This window comes from Ylistrum balloti, unplaced genomic scaffold, assembly GCF_031769215.1.
Source record: "Ylistrum balloti isolate Yb309-2 unplaced genomic scaffold, AGI_CSIRO_Ybal_v1 Utg369796, whole genome shotgun sequence".
Classification (NCBI taxonomy): domain Eukaryota; kingdom Metazoa; phylum Mollusca; class Bivalvia; order Pectinida; family Pectinidae; genus Ylistrum; species Ylistrum balloti.
Genome location: NW_026781976.1, coordinates 932773 through 951054, shown reverse-complemented (window position 1 = coordinate 951054; position 18282 = coordinate 932773). Strand labels below are relative to the sequence as shown.

The 18282-nt window shown below is 37.4% G+C and overlaps 1 protein-coding gene across 1 annotated transcript in view; it reads left to right on the top strand.

Annotated features, from left to right (window-relative positions):
• Positions 1-11733: 11733 nt before the first annotated feature.
• The window catches only part of LOC132544397 (uncharacterized), a 69521-nt gene continuing 62972 nt past the window's right edge, over positions 11734-18282 (top strand). The window contains exon 1 of the mRNA XM_060207985.1: positions 11734-11814. Within this exon, the coding sequence (XP_060063968.1) occupies positions 11734-11814 (81 nt within the window). The remainder of the gene's footprint in view (positions 11815-18282) is intronic.

Here is an 18282-nt window from a genome sequence, read left to right as displayed (position 1 = left end):
GTCAGTGACTTACGGATGAAACTCGTCAGTGACTCTTGGTTAGAACTCGTCAGTGACTCATTAGAAATCATTAGTGATACTAGGGAAGAACTCCTCGGTGATTCTAGGGTGGAACTCCTTAGTGATGCTTGGGTGGAACTCGTCAGTGACTCTAGACTAGAAATCGTGAGTGACTTAAGGGTGAAAATCCTCAGTGACTCTAAGGTAGAAATCATCAGTGACTCTAGGGTGAAACTTCTCAGTGACGCTAAGGTAGAACTCAGCAGTGACTCTTGGGTAGAACTCGTCAGTGACGTTAGGGTAGAGCTCGACAGTGACTCCTTGGTAGAACTCGTCAGTGACCCTAGGATAGATCTCGTCAGTGACTAGACCAGACATTGTCAGTGATGCTAGGGTAGAACTCGACAGTGACACTAGACTAGAAATAGTCAGTGATGCTAGGGTAGACCTTGTCAGCGACTCTTTGGTAGACTTCAGCAGTGACTCTAGGGTAGAATCTTCAGTGACCCTTAATAGAACTCGTCCGTGACTCTAGGGTAGAATTCGTCAATGACTCTAGGGTAGAAATCGTCAGTGACTCTTGGTTAGAACTCGTCAGTGACTCTTGGTTAGAACTCGTCAGTAACTCTAGGGTAGAACTCGTCAGTGACTATTGGGTAGAACTCGTCAGTGACTCTAGGGTAGAACTCGTCAGTGACTCTTGGTTAGAACTCGTCAGTGACTCAAGGGTAGAACTCGTCAGTGACTCCTGGGTAGAACTAGTCAGTGACTCTAGGGTAGAACTCGTCAGTGACTCTAGGGTAGAACTCGTCAGTGACTCTTGGTTAGAACTCGTCAATGACTCTAGGGTAGAACTCGTCAGTGGCTCTTGGTTAGAACTCGTCAATGACTTTAGGGTAGAACTCGTCAGTGACTATTGGTTAAAACTCGTCAGTGACTCTAGGGTAGAACTCGTCAGTGAATCTAGGGTAGAACTAGTCAGTGACTAGACTAGAAATCGTCAGGGTTGTATTTTTAATGGTGGTACTTATTCTCAAAGTATCAATGTATTATAAAAGCGTGATAGACAATGAATTGAATATGAAACAGATAGCGGCATTTGAAACCCGACATGTACATACACAATAAATGCCACATTGTTGATATATGTCTTATAAGTGACAAAGATAACACGTAGAAAACTGTGTTATTGAAATGATAATCCATTCTCTGACAGATTTGGATTGATGACGTGGACAAGGTAGACAATGAAAATTACTGGTCTCTATACGATTTAAATTGATGGCTTCGAGTTCTTTCCTTGTCATCAAAGCTAAACAGATTCAATGTAATTCTTTCATCCAAATGTTTGCTGTACATTTTCTGTCATTTGTTTGAGAATGAATAGTTCTGTCTGTATTACTTCCCTTACACCTTATATCTTCAAATTTGACTAAAACATTACTGCAATAAGTCATTAAATGTTACAGTACTCATTAAATGTTACAGTAGTCATTAAACGTTACAGTAGTCATTAAACGTTACAGTAGTCATTAAACGTTACAGTAGTGTAGTCATTAAACGTTACAGTAGTCATTAAATGTTACAGTAGTGTACTCATTAAATGTTACAGTAGTGTACTCATTAAACGTTACAGTAGTCATTAAATGTTACAGTAGTGTACTCATTAAACGTTACAGTAGTGTACTCATTAAACGTTACAGTAGTCATTAAACGTTACAGTAGTCATTAAACGTTACAGTAGTGTACTCATTAAACGTTACAGTAGTCATTAAACGTTACAGTAGTCATTAAACATTACAGTAGTCATTAAACGTTACAGTAGTCATTAAACGTTACAGTAGTCATTAAACGTTACAGTAGTGTACTCATTAAATGTTACAGTAGTGTACTCATTAAACGTTACAGTAGTCATTAAACGTTACAGTAGTGTACTCATTAAACGTTACAGTAGTGTAGTCATTAAATGTTACAGTAGTATAGTCATTAAGCGTTACAGTAGTCATTAAATGTTACAGTAGTGTACTCATTAAACGTTACAGTAGTGTAGTCATTAAACGTTACAGTAGTGTACTCATTAAACGTTACAGTAGTGTAGTCATTAAACGTTACAGTAGTGTAGTCATTAAATGTTACAGTAGTGTAGTCATTAAACGTTACTGTAGTGTATTAATTAAATGTTGCAGTAGTGTAGTCATTAAATGTTACAGTAGTGTAGTCATTAAATGTTACAGTAGTGTAGTCATTAAACGTTACAGTAGTGTATTAATTAAATGTTACAGCAGTGTAGTCATTAAATGTTACTGTAGTGTATTAATTAAATGTTGCAGTAGTGTAGTCATTAAATGTTACAGTAGTGTAGTCATTAAATGTTACAGTAGTGTAGTCATTAAATGTTACAGTAGTGTAGTCATTAAATGTTACAGTAGTGTAGTCATTAAATGTTACAGTAGTGTAGTCATTAAATGTTACAGTATTGTAGTCATTAAACGTTATAAAGGTTAGATATTTCTTCCTTGTATGGAGAAAAGGACAAAATTTTACAGTCCCTTTTTAATGTTTGCTTGATCACAGTGATAAACTCTTCTTGTTCAGAACGGTTTCAAGGAGATGAAAGATCTTAATTGAGAAAACTGAGAAGTTGATGTTTAACTGGAATATTCTGTTTATGTTGAAAATACTGTTCTGATATCAGATCCAGTGACGTTAAATTCAGTTGTACCAGTCACGGAATATTCTCATTTGTCATACAAATCATTACCAAGTGAAGGAAGTGACATACTGGTTAATGTGGCTGTTTGTTTAATTTTAAAGATGTTTTTACTTTATCTCATTATCAAAACAAGAGGGCCACGGCCCTCAACGGTCATCTGACAATCGACGAATTGATGGACAAACTACAGAATTCGCTGATGGTGTTTTGACTAATTTGATGAATTCAATAAGTATCAGAAACTCATAAACGGTAGGTTATGTTCATGAAAAACAAAACTCGTGTTACAAAATGGCTGCTGTGGTTACCATGTTGAAGTTTTGATCGGGCTGAAAAATAACAACAAATCTTCTCTTTCTTTTCCTTAACAAAGAAACAAGCAAAACAATAATATTTGGTCAGGACCATCTCAGGATCAGTTCAGACAAGTTGGAGCTCAATCCCACTGGTTGAACTTGAGAAGACGTTTAAGATGTCAAAAGTTTACTCACGGCTTACGGCTCATGGCGGACGACGGATGAAGTGCAATCACCATATGTCACCATGACCCTTCTTGTCAGATGACCTAAAAACTAAAAATATATGCAAGGAACAAGGAGGTATGGAGAAACACAAACAGTTAAAATACAATTTCACAATTGCGTATGAAAAAATGAGGAAATTAAGAAAGATCCTGCAAAGATTCTCAAAGTTATACAACTCAAACAATCCAGATAAAATTGAGTTAGAGGTAGACTGATAAAAGACATAATTGACTATTCGGAGAAGTTAAACATTAATTCTTGAATAGTATTTTTAACTTTTTTAAAAGCTTTTGATACAAATGAGTGAGGATTTATGATAAATAGTTTGAACAAATTTGGTTTTGGGGAATCATTCATTCATTGGGTTAAAACATTATATACTAATATTAAAGGATGTGTTAAAAATTATATTTGGTTAACCGGAAGTTATAAGATATCGCGTGGTATCAGACAAGGCTGTCCTCTATCTTGTTTATTATTTGTCATTGCGGTGGAACTGCTGGCCTGTTAATTACGTAACACAACAGATTATCGTGGTATAGAAATCGATAATAAGAATGTAAGGTTATCTCAGCTAGCTGATGACACAACGTTGTTCATAGGGTACAGAGAAGTGGAAAAGGCTTTACAACTGGTTGTAAAGTTAGGAAAAGTGTCCGGATTGAAATTAAATAAAGATAAAACGGAAGGAATATTTGTAGGATCTAATAAAAAATAAAAGTACCTGTTACTTGGGTATCAAGTGGGTTAAGATGGTAAAATCCTTGGGTTTTTATTTTGGAAGAAATAATAAAGTATGTTCCAATCTTTGTTGGAAAGAAAAAATAACCAGTATTGACCTATACTAAGAATTATACAAAGTTTAATTCTTTCAAAATTTACTTTTGTTGTCAGTGCAATTGCAATAGATAACGATACAATGAAAACCTTAGAAAAATTATGTATAAATTTATATGGGATGGAAAGTCTGATCGGGTAAAGCGAAATGTTATGATTTGTGACTTTGATAAAAGTGGACTAGGAATTAGAGACATTGAAGGTCATGTTAATGTTACACGTATTTTATGGATTAAGCGATTACTGAACAAAAATGAAGCAAACTGGAAAATTATACCTCGATTTTATTTTGATAAGTTTGGCAAGAATAATTTGGTATTTAAAATGAATACAGGATCTATTATAATTTTGCCAATATCCACGAATTACCTTGTTTCTATTTGGATATGCCATGTGCATGGTACAAAATACACATAGATAATGATGGAATCATGAATTACGGGAAAATAAAACAGCACGTGATCTGGTGTAACAAATATATAACACTTAATAGTAAAGCTTTATGCCTGAAGAATTGGATTGACTCGGGTCTCACATATATTAATGATATTGTTAAAGGCGACGGAAAGATTGACGACAATTTCATAAACATATATGTATCAGAAATTGAAATGTAAGCGTAACTGGATAGCTGAAATAGCATCCGTAAAACGAGCAATACCAAGATTATGGTTAGAGGAATTGAGGACTGAAAAATCCAAATCAGTCGAGCAAATTCTACGAAAGGATGTCTATGTGTACAATACAATCTAGATACAAACTGTTATCTTTAAAAAAACATAAGTAACAAGCAAGTTCATGGAATTTATATCCCCCGCTTTCCAAACATATTGACCGATGAAATCAAAGGATACCTCATTAGCATGCATAATTACTAACAGATGACACTGATAGTCAAACTCAGTCTTAATGACCCCAAGATGAATCTGCTGACCAAGTTTCACCCAAACTGGATGATATTTGGGGAAGTTAGAACACGGAAACGAAAGTGCGACAGATGGACGGACGGCAAACCCAAATTGATATCCCCCGTTTCGGTGAAAGCGGGAGATAGTAAAGATGTCTACACGATACTGGAGATGAAAAATACATATAACACATACCTTTGAAGTATGGAAAGATAAATTAAATTTAACGGAAAATATTTGTTACTTTTTCAAACTTTTCCCGATTTGTCTTCAAGGTTCTTATAGAGAACGACGAACAAAATTTCGAGTGGAAATTATTTCATAATATAATTCCCAATGGCATCTTATTAAAAAGATGAAACATTAAGACAAACGAAAACTGTCACATTTGTAAGATCCCGGATGATTATAACCACTATTTTATCAAATGTTTTAGAGTTAATGCACTTCGGGATCATATAAGAACTACTCTTGACAAGGTTATACTATGAATTTCAGAAACTTGAAATATATAGTGTTTGGATATAAGATTATTTATCCTGCCTATGATGGTATTAACACCATCTTATCTCTAAATGGTTTTGTTATATACAAATGGTATCACCTTAGTGAATCAAGAACAACATATGTTGGAAAAGTAAAATCATCTAAGTATGAACTGAGAAAAAAACTTAATCTAAAACAATACTGGAAAATGTCGTATCTATATAACTTTTTGTAAGTTGGTCTCTTCTATTTAAATTCTGTGATCAAGGTTAAATTACACCACTACTGGTTAATTGTGCCGATAGCTCAGTTGATGTGGTAAGAGTTGATATGACCAACACTGAAACAGGGCTCCAGGTATGATTGATCAGACTGTTGGTAATTGAAAATTGAATATTTATAGCTACAAAGGATAAAAACTAACTACAAAGAATTTGATGTAGGAAACAGAATTTGAGAAACAAATAAAAGATCATTTTCGCACTGTGATGAGAAAAACTGATAAAGTAACGTTATTAGCAAAAACAACCGTTCACATTAAGCACTTTGCAATTTGGTGTGTGTGTGGGGGGGGGGGGGGGGATGAGGGTGTGTGTGTGTGTGTGAGGGTGTGTGTGTGTGTGTGTGTGTGTGTGTGTGTGTGTGTGTGTGTGTCCATATAAACAATGAAATATCAGACGAAATTTATTTTGAAAACGAGAAAATGATCGAAAACGAGAAAATGATTGAATGTGAAAGCGAAGTGTTACATGTTTGGAAGTCGAGTATCGTAATTACTTTTCACAACTACCGGTTTGCTGGCTGATTACGTCAAAAACTTCTCTGCTCTGAGTGAAAAAAGAAGAAAAAAAGTAACAAAAAACGTATCGGTCTTCTCAGTCGTTGTACTCAGATATATTGCACCCGTTGGGCATTCTGAAACATATCGACAATTCTCTCGTGAAATATTTTTAGTATATAGTATATATAGAATTTAGTAGATATAGAATACAACTGTAGATAATTCATCGGCAAAATATCACTATTCCCTGCGAAAATATTACATCATTATTTTCAAATATTTGCACCATGTATGCAGAGGATACCATAACTTTTTATGCATGTTAATTTGGTTTCGGAACTAATGTCACAAATTGATAAATTGTAATAAAAAAAACACCAGCAAAACACCATTAATCAATAGGAAGATGCCGTCTTAACCAGCAATATAACGGCCTCGATATACTGTAAAACAAGGCACTGGTCACAATATAGCGCCAACCTATAGCAGACAATACTAATTGATTTATTTTTAATATGTCGTTTTTATTGTCCATTATGTCTGGAAAACTGTTTACGTACATCTTTCTCTCCAATATTTTGTAGAAGTTGAGTATACAGGTCGCCTAACTAGCTTTGGTTAGTGGAAATTTTCCTTTAGTCGAATGGTATTGTTCGACCAGAGACCGGAAGGTCGCTCGTTCGAGCCCCAGCGGCGGCAGTTTTATTTTGTTTACTGTTTCCTATTACAGTTTCACATAATAGAAAGTTTTCAGTTTATATATCAAAGTTAAACATTCATTATTAAATATCACAGACACATACTAAGAGTTTCTAGACACGTAATAATTTAGTTTATATTGCACCATTCGTGATGGTAGATTTTTCTAGAAAATGCAGGGAGAATTCTTCAAATTATTCCCCGTTGTCGTTGTTCAATAACAAATTTAGGTTTTGCGCCATTATGGCGGTCATAATCATCCAACATTAGCCCTGTTTTAAATACAAAATTACACCAGGTAGATTCACCCGGTTTCAAGTGTGTCGCAGTGTCACCCCATTAGTCACCCCTCCAAGAGGAATGAGATCACCCGACGCCATCTTTGATGTTTATGTAGCGATGCGCGCATTGGCCTATCGATCGATAGTCAGAACTGGAGAAGCTGCTCCGATGTGCAGGTACGTATGGTGAGAAGGGAAAATAAGGCTTTCTAAGAATGAGAAATATTTCTCCATTTGATGTTTTATAAGTGTCATCGAGTGTTTAGAATGTAGTCAGTAAAATAATATTTCGTCAGTTATTTTACAATATTATCGGTAGTGACGTGCATGATCAGCACCATCACGGTATGGTGAGCGTGCGGGACCACGGCTCCTGCTGCTCTCGGCACCATGAGTAATGGCAATGACTGTTGCAGAGATTATCTACGAGCGTCAATCAGACGTCAGAATTTAAAAGATAAATATTCATTAAATAATATGTTTAAGGTCTTAATTGTTACGATTAAGATGTCGGTCGATTATCGATTTCCAATGCATGATTAAGTGTTTTCCAATAAACTGATCCGGACACGGGACGATGCTGTACGCCTGACAGGAAAAAAATTCTGGATAGCAGCCGACATGCCAACAATATATCTGAAATTCTGTCAAAGATTAAATGAAATTTAACATATTGCAGTGACTGTAAACGATCTACAATTAATACAGTCAGGAAAAAAATTAATTAGTCAGTTGTGGTGCATATCTTTTTCTTGTAGTAATTTTATTATATATTGTGTAATTATGCAGGTCAAAAATGAGTCATAACTCCCAAGTATTATTTGTATTATATTATATTCTGGTAGTCTTTGAGAATTACTTTCTGTTTTAATGATAATGATTGTTACTGTAGGTACACCACTGCATAGTGGTGAGTTGAACTTATTGTTTGTCATCACTTCAAAATGTTCATTATCATTACCATGTATCACATATTATTTTGTTGTATTCATTTCTTCACAATGAATTGTTTTTTATTATATCTACTCAACATAAACTGCATATATATAATGTATTAGTGATGGGATGGTAATTGAAAATTATGCGATAAAATTTAACCTAGTCATCTATTTGAAAATTAAAAAGATGATTAATCAGCAGAATTTAGGGATGACACAACATGCAACAATGTAATTGAAGAAGTTTTGAGTACAGGTCACATTAATAGCCTTGGCTAGTCAGAATTTCTCATTAGTCAACTGATACAGTGAAAGTTATTTGTTTGAACCCCTGGTGAAGGGTCAGGGTATGATATTCATTACTTTTCAATCAAATTAAAATGCAGGTCATCATAATTACACTACGTTATTTATGATGGCTGCGGGTAAGGGGTCATGTTCAGATGATCTTTTAACCATCCAATCAAAATGTGTCTGACAAAATTATGCCAGAGTCTGTTTGGCTGCGGATAAGGGGTCATGTTCAGATGATCTTTCAACCATCCAATCAAAATGTGCCTGGCAAAATTATGCCAGAGTCTGTTTGGCTGCAGGTAAGGGGTCATGTTCAGATGATCTTTCAACCATCCAATCAAAACATGTTTGGCAAACTTATGCCAGAGTCTGTTTGGCTGCGGGTAAGGGGTCATGTTCAGATGATCTTTCAACCATCCAATCAAAATGTGTCTGACAAAATTATGCCAGAGTCTGTTTGGCTGCAGGTAAGGGGTCATGTTCAGATGATCTTTCAACCATCCAATCAAAACGTGTTTGGCAAACTTATGCCAGAGTCTGTTTGGTTTAGGGTAAGGGGTCATGTTCAGATGATCTTTCAACCATCCAATCAAAATTTGTCTTGAAAATTATGCCAGAGTCTGTTTGGCTGCGGGTAAGGGGTCATGTTCAGATGATCTTTCAACCATCCAATCAAAATTTGTCTTGCAAAATTATCCCAGAGCCTATTTCTCTTCAGCACTTATGATTGTTATTGAATCAATAATATCCGAGTGTAATGAATCTGAAACATACTAAGGTGGCGTTGTAAATCTCCTCACAATGAAAACAGAGAGTATTTATCTGATAATGTATTTGTTAACTAAAAGATTCTCATTCGTAATTACTGAATCTTTCACTTAAGGAAATGAAGTGACCCAAAAAAGGATAGACTAGAAGCTGAAATGAATTGAAGTAAATGAAAGTGGGATTTGCTGAAGTGTTACAGGTTGTTGAAATACATAAGATGCAAGTTGATGTAATGACATAATGTGAAGACTAGAAAATTTCACTTTGTTCATTTGCTGCAAGACATTGAATATTTTCAACTTTGCCATTTTATGCTGGACAGGCATAGGAGAGATGATTTTTGATTGGCTGAAAAATCCAATTGTATGGGAAGAATAGAGGTCATCTGAACATGACCCCTTACCCTCCACTGTCTGGTCTTCACTTTCATGATAATAAATGTAGAAATGATGATTTGATCAGATTGACATATTAGGAGGCATCAAACACCCCAGAAGTAGAAGCTGTAGGAAATTGACATGCATTGGGAGCTAAAGAACTAGTAGGTTGTAATTGATAGCGACGCATTGTAGTTCAAACCCAAGCGACAGCAGAACATGTTTTTCATTATTCGTATGATATACATCCAAAGCAAGTGTCATTGTTTATGGAAATTAAAGTGGTATATTTAAAGTTAATGTAAGCAGACACAGGTTTACAAGACAAGTAAGTATGGGATGATATCTAACCAAGCTGACTACAAGACAGGTAGGGATGGTATCTAACCAAGCTGACTATAAGATGGATGGGGATGATATCTAACCAAGCTGACTATAAGATGGGTAGGGATGATACCTAACCAAGCTCACTATAAGATGGGTAGGGATGATATCTAACCAAGCTCACTGTAAGACAGGTAGGGATGATATCTAACCAAGCTGACTATAAGACAGGTAGGGATAACATCTAACCAAGCTGACTATAAGACAGGTAGGTATGATATCTAACCAAGCTGACTATAAGACAGGTAGGTATGATATCTAACCAAGCTGACTATAAGACAGGTAGGTATGATATCTAACCAAGCTGACTATAAGACAGGAATGTTATCTAACCAAGCTGACTGTAAGACATGTAGGAATGGTATCTAACCAAGCTGACTATAAGACATGTAAGGATTTTCTCTAACCAAGCTGACTATAAGACAGGTAGGGATAACATCTAACCAAGCTGACTATAAGACAGGTAGGTATGATATCTAACCAAGCTGACTATAAGACAGGTAGGTATGATATCTAACCAAGCTGACTATAAGACAGGATTGTTATCTAACTAAGCTCACTGTAAGACAGGTAGGTTTGGTACCTAACCAAGCTTGTTATGAGACATGGAAGGATGATATTTAATGAAGGTCACTAGACAGGTGGGTATGATATCTAACTAAGCTCACTGTAAGACAGGAAGGGATGATATCTAACCAAGCTGACTATAAGACAGGTAGAGATAACATCTAACCAAGCTGACTATAAGACAGGTAGGTATGATATCTAACCAAGCTGACTATAAGACAGGTAAGGATGATATCTTACCAAGCTGACTACAAGACATGTAAGGATTTTATCTAAGCTCACTATAAGACAGGTAGGTATGATATCTAACTAAGCTGACTATAAGACAGGTAAGTATGATATATAACCAAGATAGATATATGACAAGTAGGGATGATTTCTAACCAATTTTTTATGATACAGGTAGAAAAGTAAGGATTTGATGGTTGTAGTTTAAACCCACTGCTTACTATGCATGAAAACACATTATTGATTTGCCTTTCCGACACAGTCTGGATAAGTTCTACATATTTGATCTTCTGAGGATTATTTTGCATGCATAGAACATTCTAATGTTATTCTGCTGGTTTTCCAAGAAGACAGAAATGGTGTCTAGCCATTGTGGTTCTCTTAAGTAGAATCAATAGAGACTTAAGTGAGATGTGATAGTACTGTGAACAGAGATATCAAGTCTACAATGTGTAGGACTTCAATGCCCGAGTACTAATGGACAGTCAATTATTGATGAGTAAATATCTAATTTAAAGCCTGCACATCCAGATATATACCATTGTTTTTGGTCCAATAGACAGACATCAATACCACATGGTACATTTGATATGATGTCTTGAGTCCTGCAGCTTAGTACTGATGGACATGCATGTAATCAACGTACTAGATCATCGTGATAAGATATTACTGTAGAACAATATCTAGATAAGTGATGTCCTGTAGCCTTGTTAATTCGTCATTTTTAATGTAGTTTTGTCAAAAGATATCTGAGCTTAAAAACCAGCTGAATTATTAGGACAAATATATATAACACTGTCTATCTCGTCATTGTGTTCAATCAAATGATAGTTTACTAGTATTTGATAAATAGATTTAAGTAAAATTTGGTGCTGTTGATTCAGTAAGATGTTTAACCTTTCATTTGCGTTTCTTTGGTTACAGGTGATGTGCTGAACAAGTGTAAACATGGAGCACTTGTGGTGTTTTGGACTTTTACTGTTGGCGTTCTGTGTGCTGCTAGAGGTTGAAGCAAGGCCCTCTTTGCAGGTAAACACTCATTTTCTTTCTGGAAATTATGCAGTAAAAACAAACTTATTTCTGTTGTAGAAGTGAAGTTTGCGTGCTAATATAATATGCATTGTAGTACAGTGTACTGAAAAACCCAAGCCTCATTTCTGGTTTCCCTCTCTTTGTCCTTTGGTCAATAGAGCGAAAGTGAATTTACAGGTGAAGTTTTAAATTAAAGTATTCATCCTTTGGTTAACAGGATGAGCATGAACTGACGGCAGAAGTTTTCAGTTAAAACATTGGTCCTTAGGTCAATATGGCAAAAATGAAGTGGCAGCTTGTGTTTTAAGTTAAAGCATGTTATTACACTTTTGGAGTGAATTGGGTGTAAATATCTTTATTGCATGGTGAACAGTGTGAATTCCTTTTACTATGTAAAAAGAGCATGTAATTTCTTGGTCAGACAAATTGGAAAAGATGATGATTTGACTTGTGCCAAATTCTATTACTAAAATTGAAGTGTTTTAGTAAGAACATCACTATTTATCATATGACTTTTATAAAGTAAGAATGTATGCTCAGAGGAGCAGATGAGAGATTAAGTCTGGGTTAGGAGGATCAGAGGGAACAGATCAGAGATTAAAGCTGGGTTAGGAGTCCCAAAGGGAACAGATGAGAGATTAAGTCTGGGTCGGGTGAGAGATTGAGTCTGGATTGGGAGGCTCAGAGGGAACACATGAGAGATTAAGTCTGGGTTGGGAGGATCAGAGGGAACAGATGAGAGATTAAATCTGGGTTAGGAGGCCCAGAGGGAACAGATGAGAGATTGAATCTGGGTCAGGAGGCCCAGAGGGAACAGATCAGAGATTAAGTATGGGTCGGGAGGCTCAGAGGGACTAGATCAGATATTAAATATGTGGGTTGGGACGCTCAGAGGGAACAGATCAGAGATTAGGTCTGGGTCGGGTGAGAGATGAAGTATGGGTCGGGAGGCTCAGAGGGACTAGATCAGATATTAAATATGTGGGTTGGGACGCTCAGAGGGAACAGATCAGAGATTAGGTCTGGGTCGGGTGAGAGATGAAGTATGGGTCGGGAAGCTCAGAGGGAACAGATGAGAGATTATGTCTGGGTTGGGAGGCTCAGAGGGAACAGATGAGAGATTAAGTTTGGGTTGGGAGGATCAGAGGGAAGAGATCAGAGATTAAATCTGGGTCAGGAGGCCCAGAGGGAACAGATGAGAGATTAAGTCTGGGTTGGGAGGATCAGAGGGAACAGATCAGAGATTAAATCTGGGTCAGGAGGCCCAGAGGGAACAGATCAGAGATTAAGTATGACTGGGGAGGCTCAGAGGGACTAGATCAGATATTAAATATGTGGGTTGGGACGCCCAGAGGGAACAGATCAGAGATTAGGTCTGGGTCGGGTGAGAGATTAAGTATGGGTCGGGAGGCTCAGAGGGACTAGATCAGAGATTAAATATGTGGGTTGGGACACTTAGAGGGAACAGATCAGAGATTAGGTCTGGGTCAGGTGAGAGATTAAGTATGGGTCGGGAGGCTCAGAGGGAACAGATGAGAGATTAAGTCTGGGTTGGGATATGTGGATTGGGAGGCTCAGAAGGAACAGATGAGAGATTAAGTCTTGGTTGAAATGCTCAGAGGGAACAGATCAGAGATTAAGTCTGGGTTGAAAGGCTCAGAGGGAACAGATGAGAGATTAAATCAGGGTCAGGAACACATCAGAGATTAAGTCTGGGTCAAGAGGTTTAGAGGAACAGATCAGAGATTAGATATGTGGGTTTAGAGGCTCAGAGGAACAGATCAGAGATTAAATATGTGAGTTTAGAGGCTCAGAAGGAACAGATGAGAGATTAAGTCTGGGTTGAAATGCTCAGAGGGAGCAGATCAGAGATTAAATCTGGGTCAGGAGGCCCAGAGGGAACAGATGAGAGATTAAGTCTGGGTTGGGAGGATCAGAGGGAACAGATCAGAGATTAAGTATGAGTGGGGAGGCTCAGAGGGACTAGATCAGAGATTAGGTCTGGGTCGGGTGAGAGATTAAGTATGGGTCGGGAGGCTCAGAGGGAACAGATGAGAGATTAAGTCTGGGTTGGGAGGCTCAGAGGGAACAGATGAGAGATTAAATATGTGGATTGGGAGGCTCAGAAGGAACAGATGAGAGATTAAGTCTTGGTTGAAATGCTCAGAGGGAACAGATCAGAGATTAAGTCTGGGTTGAAAGGCTCAGAGGGAACAGATGAGAGATTAAATCAGGGTCAGGAACACATCAGAGATTAAGTCTGGGTCAAGAGGTTTAGAGGAACAGATCAGAGATTAGATATGTGGGTTTAGAGGCTCAGAGGAACAGATCAGAGATTAAATATGTGGGTTTAGAGGCTCAGAGGGAACAGATCAGAGATTAAGTATTGGTAGGGAGGCTCAGAGGAACAGATCAGAGATTAGATATGTGGGTTTAGAGGCTCAGAGGGAACAGATCAGAGATTAAGTCTTGTGGGTTTAGAGGCTCAGAGGGAACAGATCAGAGATTAAATATGTGGGTTTAGAGGCTCAGAGGGAACAGATCAGAGATTAAGTCTTGTGGGTTTAGAGGCTCAGAGGGAACAGATCAGAGATTAAATATGTGGGTTTAGAGGCTCAGAGGGAACAGATCAGAGATTAAATATGTGGGTTTACAGGCTCAGAGGGAACAGATCAGAGATTAAATATGTGGGTTTAGAGGCTCAGAGGGAACAGATCAAAGATTCAGTCTTGGTAGGGAGGCTCACAGGAACAGATCAGAGATTAGATATGTGGGTTTAGAGGCTCAGAGGGAACAGATCAGAGATTAAATATGTGGGTTTAGAGGCTCAGAGGGAACAGATCAGAGATTAAATATGTGGGTTTAGAGGCTCAGAGGGAACAGATCAGAGATTCAGTCTTGGTAGGGAGGCTCACAGGAACAGATCAGAGATTAGATATGTGGGTTTAGAGGCTCAGAGGGAACAGATCAGAGATTAAATATGTGGGTTTACAGGCTCAGAGGGAACAGATCAGAGATTAAGTCTTGGTAGGGAGGCTCAGAGGAACAGATCAGAGATTAGATATGTGGGTTTAGAGGCTCAGAGGGAACAGATCAGAGATTAAATATGTGGGTTTAGAGGCTCAGAGGGAACAGATCAGAGATTAAATATGTGGGTTTACAGGCTCAGAGGGAACAGATCAGAGATTAAGTCTTGGTAGGGAGGCTCAGAGATTAAATATGTGGGTTTACAGGCTCAGAGGGAACAGATCAGAGATTAAATATGTGGGTTTAGAGGCTCAGAGGGAACAGATCAGAGATTAAATATGTGAGTTTAGAGGCTCAGAGGGAACAGAAAAGATAAAAGATTAAGTATGTGGATTCAGGGCCACCCAGAGGGAACACATAAGGTATTGAGACTTGGTTTGTGGCAATCTTATGGATTCTTAAAAAAATTCTACTTCCATGACCCAGATTGATACTTTTGTATGAGGTCTTGCCACATTGGACCCCACAGAATTTTTATGGTCTGTGACCCTGATTGATGGTATGCTGGATTTTAATTAGTACCTCATGCAGGTTTCAATGGTTTGTTCTATTCAGACCCTTCTTTTAAAACAATACTCTGATAGATTACAGCTCTTTTGGAAATTGCAAATTATACTGTCTCCTGATGGGTTGTATCGGGTTTTCTAAATAATTGATGGCTCATTGACGAGAGTGTGTGATGTTGTTTTTTTGTATTTTCTTTAAAAATCTTTTTGCTAATGGTTTTGGGCTCACCTGCAAGGAAGTACTATGGTAATATTACTTGGCGATGTTTCATTTGTCACTCTTTCATCATCGATTGTTTGTTGTCTGTCAACTTTTATACAAAGCAATATCAGGTTTTAGCAACATCGAGTCAAAAGAAAATTGATTAATAGTTAGTAGAAGTGTTAATGGGTGGCACAAAAGTCTTAGACTGGACAACATTGTCTGGGGTCGGAGAAAAACATTGCCAGTTAATGTAGTGTGTGGTGAAATCTGTATTTGTCAAGAGGGAGACAGTATTGTTTTTGGTAACTCTACTGTAGTTTATCAAAAATAAACTGTGACAAGTTGACTTTGAATGTGAGTGTTTAATAAAAATAATTTGTGTCAATTGTAATCTTGAAATCAAAAGGAATGGTTTTAGGAATTTGTTTGTGTGTATTCTAATGACACAACTGTGGAGGTCTAGATAACAGTCATACAGGACGAGGAAATGTCAGTAACTTATCAGATCCATACCAGACCAGGAGTCTTCAGTACCATACAACTGTCAAGGTCTACATCAGATCCATACCAGACCAGGAGTCTTCAGTACCATACAACTGTCAAGGTCTACATCAGATCCATACCAGACCAGGAGTCTTCAGTACCATACAACTGTCAAGGTCTACATCAGATCCATACCAGACCAGGAGTCTTCAGTACCATACAACTGTCAAGGTCTACATCAGATCCATACCAGACCAGGAGTCTTCAGTACCATACAACTGTCAAGGTCTACATCAGATCCATACCAGACCAGGAGTCTTCAGTACCATACAACTGTCAAGGTCTACATCAGATCCATACCAGATCAGGAGTCATCAGCACCATACAACTGTCAAGGTCTTTATCAAATCCATACCAGATCAGGAGTCTTCAGTACCATACAACTGTCAAGGTCTACATCAGATCCATACCAGATCAGGAGTCATCAGCACCATACAACTGTCAAGGTCTACATCAGATCTATACAAGATCAGGAGTCTTCAGTACTATAAAATTGTCGAGGTCTACATCAGATCTATACAAGATCAGGAGTCATCAGCACCATACAACTGTCAAGGTCTACATCAGATTGGTGCCAGATCAGGCGTCGTCAGTACCATACAACTGTCAAGGTCTTTATCAAATCCATATCAGATCAGGAGTCTTCAGTACCATACAACTGTCGAGGTCTACATCAGATCCATACCAGATCAGGAGTCGTCAGCACCATACAACTGTCAAGGTCTACATCAGATCTGTACAAGATCAGGAGTCTTCAGTACTATAAAATTGTCGAGGTCTACATCAGATCTATACAAGATCAGGAGTCTTCAGGACCTCACAGCTGTTAAGGTCTATATCAGATCGGTACCAGATCAAGAGTCTTCAGGACCTTACAGCTGTTAAGGTCTATATCAGATCCATACCAGATCAGTAGTCTTCAGGACCTTACAGCTGTTAAGGTCTACATCCATATCAGACTAGGAATCTTCAGGACTGAACACTTTGTCTGTCTGTTTTCATGTTTTACCTTCAAAGTCAAAAATCAATAATAGATTTACAAAATAGTTTTAAGTCATTCTTTTTTCAGATATAGATACCACTTTATGAATGTCTCTTGAGTGCATGTTGCCTGGAAAATCTGCATGAATCGATCAGAAAGTTGTTGTATTCTATTTCCCCTATGTACATCTGAGTTTAGACTTACTAATGGAGAGACTATATATGGTAGAACCAGAGAAGTAATAATTGTTTTGGTGGATGCTAACATCTCTAAAGTACTGATTATTTTGGTGGGCGTGAATATCTTGTAAATGATTATTATTTTGGTGGGCGTGAACATCTTGTAAGTGATTATTGTTTTGGTGGGCGTGAACGTCTTGTATGTGATTATTGTTTTGGTGGGTGTGAACATCTTGTAAGTGATTATTGTTTTGGTGGGCGTGAACGTCTTGTATGTGATTATTGTTTTGGTGGGTGTGAACATCTTGTAAGTGATTATTGTTTTGGTGGGCGTGAACGTCTTGTATGTGATTATTGTTTTGGTGGGTGTGAACATCTTGTAAGTGATTATTGTTTTGGTGGGCGTGAACATCTTGTAAGTGATTATTGTTTTGGTGGGCGTGAACATCTGTGAAGTATAATTATTTTGGTGGGTGTGAACAACTTGTAAGTGATTATTGTTTGGTGGGCATGAACATCTTGTAAGTGATTATTGTTTTGGTGGGCGTGAACATCTTGTAAGTGATTATTGTTTTGGTGGGCGTGAACATCTGTGAAGTATAATTATTTTGGTGGGTGCTAACATCTCTAAAATAATAATTATTTTGGTGGGTGCTAACATCTCTAAGTACTGGGATGTATTAGTGGGTGCAAACATCTCTGAAGTGTTGTGAACATGGATAGTTTGTTAATAAATATACACTAGATAGATATCCATTTGTAACAGTTTTCATGGCTTTAATTGGAGAGACTGAATGTGATTTTAACAGCACCTCAATCTAATGACTTTATATGTTACAACCAGCTACTTGTGATGTATTTGGTTGATACATTAGATATTCCACTCTCCATAATTAATTGTTGTCAGTCATCAGTACCATGTAAATAGTGGACAGTATCATGAGAAAGTGACAACCACTTACATGTTGTATATCACTATTCAAATCCCCCTTAATCTGTGCAGCATTCTCACATTCTTTCTAG